Raw genomic sequence first — 10,899 nt, 5'->3', positions numbered from 1 at the left:
TCAAACCTCAAGCCAATATAAGCTGGCGACTGGGATCGACGTGGAGATAGAGAACGTCAATGTTGGTCATGTCTCGTGGGGGAGACTTTAACATATGGATGGATGTCGCAAGCTTGTGGAACGAGGGCCTTGATCAAGCTTATCCCTAAAGGCGCGTCCACACTTGTTGCATTTCCACTTATCGTATCATCTTTGCGTACCACCTAGTGATACGATACGGTGCAACAGGGTATTATACCCACTTGTTGCGTATCCGTATACAGCAGGCGGGTACGCAACAAGTGGGTACAATACCCTGTTGCACCGTATCGTATCACTAGGTGGTACGCAAAGATGATACGATACGTGGAAATGCAACAAGTGTGGACGCGGCTTAAGATGGCCCCTGCGCGGTCAATGATATTTCACAAAACCCGTATTACACATTGATATTGACAATGTGGTTATAGTATTGACAGGCCCTTCAGGATTATTGTACAGTAGAACATGTATTTACAATATTAGTATCTTATACAATATATTATGAAATGTGGTCATGGTATTGATTGTGTTAGGATAGTATTGAAGAACCTTATAGGACTGTTATGGAATTATTTTACCCCGCGTTCGTGTAGGGACAATATTGAAGAACTACGTAGGGGTGGGGCAGTACTCATGGATCAGTATATTGTATCAATGATGTATATATATATACACACACACACACACATATATATATATATATATATATATATATATATATATATATATATATATATATATATATCGTGTAATAGACATCATGGACTCGAACTCCGCTTTGAGGAGGAGGAGCGTATGAGCTGGCAGAGAGAGTTCAGCGACTACGTAAGAGGGAAAGACCCGTGTCATATTAACCAAATACTCAGCAGCTTTACGGGGTTGGTGCAACTAAGAAATATTTTGGTAACAAGCATTTCTTCTTAGGAAACGCTTGTAACCAAAATATTTTTAGTTACATCAACCCCGTAAAGCTGCTGAATATTTGGTTAATATGACACGGGTCTTCCCCGTAGACACTGGGCTGCCTCTGCCAGCTCATCCGTTCCTCTTCTTAAAAAAAAAAAAAAAAAGTGTGATTCACCATGGTCTTGGATCACGTGTTGGACTCGTGATCGACAGTTATTTCCCTCCCGGAAGAGAGCTCAGAGCTCGTATATGACAGATCTATGAGTAATGTTGTGCCCTTACACGCACACCCACACACCCAACTCCCCGCCCACGAGAGTTGGAGTAACGACTCGCAGCGCAGCGATACTGAAATTATTCCAGCCCTGGGCGGGATTCGAACTCGGACTGCCGTAGTGTGTGTGTGTGTGTGTGTGTGTGTGTGTGTGTGTGTGTGTGTGTGTGCGCGCGCGCGTAATCAGGACAAAATCCTTAAAGTACGTCAACTTACCGACGGAGTCTATGCCTTGTACATTTGGTGTACATTTAGGGAGAAAAATGTCGGTATACATTTTGTACACAGTCACGTAGCCAAACAGATAGAAAAATAAAATAGAATTAAAATAACTGTGTCAACGAGATGTGTTAACTCTCTTTTGATGAATATTGCTGTGCATGTTTGATAATAATCCTTGGAACACTGTCCCTCACTGTACAGCTCATGCTGTAGCAAGGATCAGACGATTTTAACCATATAGCAGGGCGACCCCCCTCTTGAACGGCATCTGGCTTGTTGGGGGCCCAAGGTCTTACCCTAAAACGAATGAAATCTTTTGGTGTTTTCCACAACGAAAACTGTTCATTGGGTCACCGAATTGAAGGAGATAAGTCCTATTGATATGCATAGCGTTTCCATATTGAAGTAGTTAAAAAAAACTCAATTTGGCTTGCGTTGAATCTCCATATTGAAATGGATTTCGAAAGCCCACGTTTATGTTGAGCTTCTGTGTTGAAGGGACCAATTTATTATTAATTTGTCAGCGATAAACACTGCCTCTATCGTTCGGGACAATATCACACTGAAGAGATGAAGTCAGAGAGTTGGCAAAGGGGGAGGAAAGTAAGGCCCATTCACACGGTCAAACGGTTTGTCAAACAAGGGTTTGATATTTGACCGTGTGAATGGGGTATTTGGTTGTCAAACACGTTTGACAAACAAGTTTGACAACCAGGTACCCCCGTTCACACGGTCAAACATCATCTCAAACACTTGTTTAGACAAGCCGTTTGATCGTGTCAGTGGCCCTTTTAAAGAGGGTAACGGTACGGAGAGACATAAGTGGAGAGGAGTCTCCTGTCAAAAGAGAATGATGCGTGACGCTGGTCCGAAGGGGTGTTACTAGTTACTAAATTCCCAAAGATATTGATTGACTAAAGGTCCATTGGTTTGTTAGTGGTTGTATTTTATATATTTATTTTTATAAATAATTTTTATTTAATTAATAATTGGCTCACGGACTTGTGTGTGTGTGTGTGTGTGTGTGTGTGTGTGTGTGTGTGTGTGTGTAACTTAAGACGCCCAAAAACGCCGTGATTCTTTGTCCTGTGTGCATAGTTGGAGTTCAAAGTTTTTCCATGTTTTGTGGAGCTCAGTCTTGGTGTCTGGTAAAAAAAATAATAACAATAAAAAATAAAATAAAATCAGGTCCAAATTTGTCACGAACAAAGAAACCCGAATCTTTCTGTTTACCAGTGACAGATGCCTTGTCTATTTCGTTGAATTGTTTTTTTCATTTTATCTTAAATGTGAATTAAAAACTTTTTAATGCCAATACACGTTACTAAAACGTCGAAGAACCTATTTGGTCACCATTCCTTCTCCACAAACACCACCAGTGGCTGTCACCATCTCCGAGTATCACCATCTGTTGTTACTGTGACCTTTCACCCACTCAGCACCATCCTCCCGGACGCTATCACCGTCCACTGTCACCACTTGCTACCAGCTGTGCACACCTCTCGTCGTTGTCAACATTTCCTTCCACCTCCAGTCTCCACACAGTTGTTACTCTCCATCAACACTATCAGACTCCTCCTCCTCCTCCTCTTCTTCTTCTTCCTCCTCCTCTTCTTCTTCCTCCTCCTCTTCTTCCTCCTCTTTTCCTGCTCTTTCTCCTCCTCTTCTCTTCCTCCTCTATTCCTTCCCATTCTTCTCCTTCTCCCTTTCCTCCTATTCCTCCTATTCTTCCTCCTCTTCTCCTCCTCTTCTCCTCCTCCTTTTCCTCCTTATCCTCCTCCTCCTCCTCATCTTCCTCCTCATTCCCATCTCCCCCCTCATCCTCATCTCCCTCCTCATCCTCATCTTCCTCCTCCATTTCCTTCTCCACCTACTCCTCTTCTCCTTCTCTTCCTCCTTGTCTTCCTCCTCTTCCTCCTCCTCGTCCTCCTCTCGGCACGGCAGGCCCGCCTATATCCAGCATCAGCAGTAACCTCCGTCACCGATGATCTCCGTGCTGCTGCTGTCAGCCAGCTTCAGCGTCCACCTCCCATACCATCTCCTGCCTGCTGACGTCACCACCGACCATCGCACCTCCCCCACCCCCCTCTCCCCCACCGCTGTCCATCAAAGCCCTTGACGCCACTGTCACCAGCAACACCATCTCCACGACCACCACAGTACTATCACCACCTGCCACCAGCAGCTCCTATCACCACCTGCCACCAGCAGTTCCTATCACCACTTACGGCTACCATCGTCTGTCATTCACTCCAGCACCGAGTCACCATTACTACCACCACCTCCACTTTCACCACTATTACCACCACTTCTACTACCACTACCAACCACACACACAGCTACCACTCACGTCTGTCATTGACCAACACCACTTGACCCACGTCTTGATCACCATTTCTACTTAGCCACCAGATCAGTCACCATATTTGTATCCTTTAGCACTGTCACTTCTAGGTGAAATGTTTTTATACGATTTTTTTTTTCTTCGTCGTCTTTTTTCTTCTTCTTGTTCTTCCTCTTCTTCTTCTTCTTCTTCTTCCTCTTTTTTCTTCTTTCTCTTTTTTCTTCGTTTTCTTGTTCTTCCTTTTTTTTCTTTCTCTTTTTCTTTATTCTTTTTCCTCTTCTTCGTCGACTTCTTTTTCTTCCTCTTCCTCTGCTTCCTCATGTTTTCTTCTTCTTTTTCCTCTTCCTCAACTACTTCCACTTCTTTTTCTTCCTCCTTTTCTTCCTCTTCTTCCTGTTCCTCATTTTCTTCCTCCTCTTCCTCCTCTTTATCTTCTATTCTCTCCTCCTCCTCATCTTCGTTGTTCTTTAAGGAGGCGGCTACCCCTTCTCCCCCAAGACGATGTATGGATGACTTCCCCCCTTCCCCCATCCCCACCTGCTAGCGGATTCAGCTCCCCGTTAGCAGTTTTTTTTTTTCTTTTCTTTTTTTTTGGGGGGTGTACACATGAACTCTGCAGCGTTTCTCCGAATTATGATGTAGAGAGGGAGAGAGAGAGAGAGAGAGAGAGGGAGGGTGAGAGTTAAAATATTTTGAGCGTGGAGTTTCTCTCTCTCTCTCTCTCTTTCTTTCTTTCTTTCTATGTCGCTGCAAATTTCAACAGTTCGTTTAGTGTATGCGGGTCTTGAAATTCAGTAGACTTTTGTTCACGGCCTGGATTTTTTTTTCCGCTTCACTTTTATTTATTCTTCAGATTTTTTTCTATTTTTCACTAAACTTTTATTCAATAGAATTTTTGCTTTCACTTTTATTTCTTCTAAGATTATTTTTCTCATTTTTCTCACTTTCGTTCGTTCTCCGATTATTTTCTTTTTCCACTTCTTTTTTATTTATTTTGATTCTTTTAGCTTCACTTTTATTGCTCCTGATTTTTGATTCGATAATTTTTTTTCCCCAGTTCAATTTCTCCTGATATTTTTCTTTCGATGTTATTACAATTTTCCCACGTCATCTATATTTCTCCTAATAATTTTTTTCTTCATTTTTTTTTCGTCATTTTTATTTCTTGGCCTGGCGTTGTCACCGTTTGGAAGCTGACCTCCTGTGACCTGTGTTTGCCTTCGACTTGGCTATCGACGGCTTCAGTCTGTTTTGTTTCGTCATAATCAAGGTTGTATGGGGGCGAGGGGGCGGGGAGGGCCTAGCCTCCAGAACTATTAGGTACATCCAGTTTTCGTTCTCTTTCAACAATGTATGTGTATGTATATGTATATATATATATATATATATATATATATATATATATATATATATATGCATGTAATGTGAGTGTGTGTGATTCACCACTGTCTTAGATTACGTGTTGGACTCGTGATCGACAACTTGTAATATCCCGAATAAAAGCTCCAAGCTATATGACCCGATCAGTGGGTAATCCTGTGACCTTACACACACACACGCGAGGGCACGCATAATTCCTTGCCTACCAGAGTTGGCGCGCCGGCACGCAATGCAGCGATGTTAAAATTTTCAACCCTGGGCGAGATTCAAACTTGGATCGCTGAATTAGCGGTCGAGTGCGATACCACCACACCATCGAACCGTGTGTGTGTGTGTGCGTTTTTGTGGAAGTATGTATGTGTGTGTTTGTGTGTATGTATATGTATGTGTGATTTTGCCTGTGTGTGTATGTATGTACATGTGTGTATTTCTCCGAAGCTTTTGATTCTCTACAAAGGACATCGTTACTATTATTCACTTCGTCCACCTCACGCCTTCGTCGTATCTTACGACGTTGTAAAACAGTTACGATGGAAATGACGTCATATATATGACGTCATCATTTAGGTTATAAGGCCCATATTCTTATAACGGAGCATCGGGATCAGACGTCGTTGTACGCTATTATGGTATTTATTTCCTCTGAGCGTTAGGGCGATGATCGTCATAGTTTGATTGATCGAACTCGACGGTTTCGGGAATCTTGCCCGCAAACGATTCCCTCAGTGACGTCACTCCCTCCCTCCTCCCCCCCAATCCCATCTATTAACCCCCCCCCTTTCAGTTTATTACGTAGCCGTTACTCTCGTCGATGTGTTTTGATTGCCGCGTTGGATGATATAACGAATCCAGTCAGTCACGTCGTTGTGAATGAGGAGAGGAGGAGGAGGAGAAGGAGGAGGAGCAGGAGGAGGAGGAGGAAGAAGGAATGCTGTACTTCATCTGAGATAACCAACGCTTCTATCCTTTAGAAGATCAAATCAAGGAGGGGTAAAGGAGTGATTTAAAAAAAATGGCAGAAAGGAAGAAAGGTTGGGGTTTTGGGAAGAGGTGGAGAGGTGGAAGGAGGAGGTGGAGGTGGCCGTGGTGATGGTGGGGAAGGTAATAGTGATGGAATTGGTTACTTGATACTCTCCTGGTAACTCAATATGTCATTGTGCTCGTACAGTCTACTATTACCACCGTTACATGGATATGGAACTGCCTAATGTATGCTTTATGGTCTCTTGCAGTCTCCTTCATTCTCATGTTCTAATGTCACCCTTTGTATGTCTTCTCCTTAACTCGCCTTACTTCCTCTCCTTAGCCCGCCTTACTTCCTCTCCTTAGTCCGCCTTACTTCCGGTCCGCCTTACTTGCTTTTGGCCTTAGCCTACTTGCTACCCAAAATCGAAATGGCTTCGTCGTTGCCTTGGCAACCCGCTTTCCATCGAACTCGCCTTTCCCCTTCCGCAGTCGCTCCGCCCCTAGAGGTCTCAGCACATGTGCGAGAACCCCCTTCACCCCTTCGGCTGAGGTGGGGTGGTGCGTTTCATCCCTCCTCTCCCTTCTCCTCCCCGAGGTGAATAAAGCCCCCTTGGGGCAGGTAGGACGACGCTAGCGGACGGGACCCCTCCCCCCCCCCTTTTTTTTTCTTCTTCTTCTTCTTCTTCTTCTTCTTCTTCTTCTTCTTCTTCTTCTTCTTCTTCTTCTTCTTCTTCTTCTTCTTCTTCTTCTTCTTCTTCTTCTTCTTCTTCTTCTTCTTCTTCTTCTTCTTCTTCTTCTTCTTCTTCTTCTTCTTCTTCTTCTTCTTCTTCTTCTTCTTCTTCTTCTTCTTCTTCCTCCTCCTTCTCCTCCTCCTTCTTCTTCTTCTTCTTCCTCCTCATTCTTCCTTCTTCTTCTTTCGCTACAATTGAGGACAAAAACCAAAACATATTTAGAAGTGAATAAATATTCAAGTGTTAAAAGTTTACATTGCGAACATATACATAAGGGAAGAAAAAATGAAATATAAAATATCCTTCACATTGTTGAAGGGGATTAGTACAACTTTCGAGTTTCTTCTCAGTTGCCACAAGACTTAATCTTTTTCCAAGCCGTGGTTAGCACGGTTAAAGATGTTATCACACTGGGCAATTTTTCCTTCGACTGTTGGAGCAGATTTGCAGCCCGCAGATTTCGGGAAAGAATTGAACTTGCGGGAGGAAATGAATTTTCCTCCGGCATTTCAAATGACAATTTATTTATTTGTTTATTTTATTTATTTATTTATTTTAGAAAACAAAATATTTTGCTTCGGAAAAAAAAAAAGTTCTGGAGGTTGGCGGTACCACCGATTAATCGGAGGTTGGGGGAAAACTTGCCCATTTGCCCCTTAAGTCTTCAAGTTGGTGGCGTCATCGCAAGCGTGCTGGGCTCGCATTCGCTTAGTTTTGGGTTCGAGTCCCACACTCCTATCCGATTCCCAGCAGTGATTGTGACCTGTACCAAGTCTCCAAATTGCATAGGGCAAAGGTGACGACTTCGGCCGCAGGTACACGCCTTCTGGCGTAGGTTCCTCCTCACCTTCTTCCCTTCCTCCAAACGCCAGACCCTCATATATAATATATATATATATATATATATATATATATATATATATATATATATATATATATATATACAGTGTGTGTGTGTGTATGTGTATTCGGAACATTTGCTCATCCTTACACTACATACTACATCGCCACACACAGCACCCCACATCACATCACAATTTTTTCACCAGACTTTCTCATTGAGCCTCATAGCTCCATCTTTTGTGTCATCCCTATTGACTCCCCCCCCCATCCCCTCCCCCTCCCCCCCTTCCCTCATCTTTCGGGTCTTTTCTGCCCGGCAATCATCCTGATTGACTGTCCACTGGTACTTACCGTCCCCTGTCTCCCCGTCCAATGTTCCCCGTCTCCCGATCCTGCCGAGTCCCTTGTCCTGTCACGTTCCTCTCCCTCTGTCTCTCTCTCTGTCTCTCCCCCGTCTCCCAGTTCCCCGTTCTGCCGCCTGCCTGTCTCCCAGTCCTCCCGTCCCACATACAAGGTTCTCGTCAAATATTGTGAATTTGTAAAGCTGGAAGACGACTTTGCTGACGGTATTCTAGACTTCCCATAAGTCTTCAAGTCAACAATGTTTCTGTTATTCGTAAAGGTTTCACTTGGTTCGTCATCCAGCTTCTCAGTATATGACGCGAAGGTGATTTGGCATTTGGAGATTCGAAAAATAAAATATTATAACCGAAGTCATTTCTGCTCAAACGAACTCCGAGTCGCGTGTGTGTGTGACAGGGAATTTAGCTGTGTGGGGAAAAAACGAGAGGGAGAGAGAGAGAGAGAGAGAGAGAGAGAGAGAGAGAGAGAGAGAGAGAGGAAATCAGTCTCCGGTGGGCGCACAGCAGGCGAGGTCACACGGTATTTTTTTTTTTTTTCTTGAAGATTATAAGATGAGAAAAGGCCCAACCGATAAGTTTCTATTTAGAGATGAAGATAAGAAGCGCCGTGCTGATGGCTGATTGCGCTATTGGGGTTGGTAATGCTTGATGCCGATGTTGCAACTTGCAAAGTCCCATGTGGACAATTGAAACTGTTCCAATTTATCACCTCCCCCCCTTTTTTTATTGTTATTATTATTTGTTTTCACTCATGGTATTAGGCTGCAATATCGCCTCGCGAGTCCATAGGCCCTTATGAGGGCATTAAAAAACCTATTTGATGTTTATAACATCAGCTGTTTCGTCCCCAATGACATACGACCTCTGGACACGGTGTAAACTCCGTGGGGTGTGACAGGCGCGGCTCGGGTGACGACGCAGGAAAGCTATGAAATGAATATGTAAAAAGGTCCTTGCAGAGTGCCGCGCGGTAACCCAGCGGATACAGTCTCGAACTCATGAGCAGGTGGTCGTGAGTTCGATTCCCGGGACCTGCTTCGTGCTGTAACCAGGCGGGGAGGCGACCCCCCCAAAAAAAAAAAAAAAAAAAACAGCGGCTTGCCGCAACTAACAGGGCTTGGCCTACCAGGGGGTTTCTCACTTCCCACTTCTTGGGAATAGGATGATGATGAGAGTCCTTTCAGAGCCAGTGCTAATTGTCAGTATTTAAGTAATCCAAAAATGGATGTACTGACAGACGAAATTGTATAATGACATCAGTTTCAAAGGGTACTGTCAGGTACAGTACTTATTTGATATTAGTCACGTGTTGTTGGGTTATAAATGTGAGAGATGCCGGGAATGAAACTGTTTTCAGTTTAATTGATTCATGTTAATTGGTGTTCACTTTGAGGTCTGTGGAATAGGTTCCCCGCAACTGAGTAAAATCGACTGGCAGAAGCCAGAAAGTCTTAGAAATGTGATAATTTTCTGTTGGTACGTGTGTCAACCCCTTCCTTCGTGGAGTACCTCAAGGTTCAGTAAAGTACCCTTTAGAATGAAAAGGGTTTTGTATATATATATATATATATATATATATATATATATATATATATATATATATATATATATATATATATATATATATGTAAATTGGAGGTTTGATGAGTTTCATAATGTATATATCACTTGTTTCGGAATGGTTGGTACTCTTGCAAAAATGTTAAAGAAAATCAACCTTCACATGTTTTGACTCTATATATAACCACAAAATGTAGATTAGATGATGATTTCTATAATGCTCCCCATATCACTTCTGTCGGAAGGGTTGGCACCCGTGCCAAAAAAAAAAAAAAAAATCAAATAATATAAAAATAGAAATAAAAAACAACCCATTTGTGCCCGCGCTTCGCTTCACAAATTTCACTCGAGTTGACGCCAATCTTTTTTATTCAACTGAAGGAGAAGTCCGGTCTCGAGTTTCTAGAGATGCGATTACAGCTGGCGCCAGTTGATTTTATTCAATTCTGAAAAAAAAAATCCGGGCACGAATGGGTTCATATCAGACGTTTCATTATTCTTCGTCAATTAAATAATTTCATCACTTAAATCTATAGGAATTTTTGTCCACCTTTCATATACGAATATGGACGTTCAATGAAAGAAATGGCATTGCTCCTTGTCAATTTCCATTGTATGAATACTGACGGCATCGATACTGGCACCTCATCTCCCTTTCTGGTTCCATTCTAGTCCTCGGATCGGGAGTAGCGATTGGTCTTGGCAACGGAATGGTATACGGACCCGCAGGATGGCGTCGGGCCAGCGAGCCGTCACTCCGCGTCGCCAGAGACACGGGGCCAAAGTCACGCCCACCCAGGAAAGGTGAATGATGATGATGATGATGATGCGAATGAATATGTCATTGAGGCGCCATCTGAACTACGCGCTTATCATACATACATACATAACATATATATCATACATACATGTATGTATATTTATATATATATATATGTATGGGTATATATGTTGTTTCACTTTCTCGCCTGCACTGCGATCTTGCCTGCGCTGCTTAGCCTGTGGTCAATTCGCGCCTGGAATGCTGTTTCGCCTCCTCACGCATTATCACGCCTCACCCCTACCCCCACCCCCAACCGGTGGGTCGGGCAGACTACCCAGATAGAGACCAGGGTGGATTTTTTTTTTTTTTTTTTTTTTTTTTTTTTTTTTTTTTTTGACCACACACATGTCATGTTCATTATTCCTTTAGCGGCAAGGAATTCTCTCTCCGTCTTGCTCTCCCCTCAAATGAATAAAAACGCATGAAGCCAGTTGCTGTGCACGGGGTCCAAACTCTTCAGTGAATGT

At 43.1% G+C, this 10,899-nt stretch overlaps 1 protein-coding gene across 24 annotated transcripts in view; it reads left to right on the top strand.

Moving 5' to 3' along the window:
• Positions 1–10,899, top strand: part of LOC143040991 (uncharacterized) — a 577,258-nt gene that overhangs the window by 350,738 nt on the left and 215,621 nt on the right. For 17 of the 24 annotated variants that reach the window (XM_076212484.1, XM_076212483.1, XM_076212480.1 and 14 more), the window contains one exon: positions 10,282–10,413. The exons of the other annotated variants lie outside the window; for them this stretch is intronic. In XM_076212484.1, coding sequence (XP_076068599.1) covers positions 10,340–10,413 — 74 coding nt within the window. In that variant the 5' untranslated portion in view covers positions 10,282–10,339. The remainder of the gene's footprint in view (positions 1–10,281; positions 10,414–10,899) is intronic. 24 annotated transcript variants of the gene reach the window in all.

This window comes from Oratosquilla oratoria, chromosome 30 (genome assembly GCF_046742065.1).
Source record: "Oratosquilla oratoria isolate Oo_2021 chromosome 30, ASM4674206v1, whole genome shotgun sequence".
NCBI classification, from domain to species: Eukaryota; Metazoa; Arthropoda; class Malacostraca; order Stomatopoda; family Squillidae; genus Oratosquilla; species Oratosquilla oratoria.
Note: the sequence above shows the minus strand (reverse complement) of the source record. Positions and strands in the feature narration are given on the sequence as shown.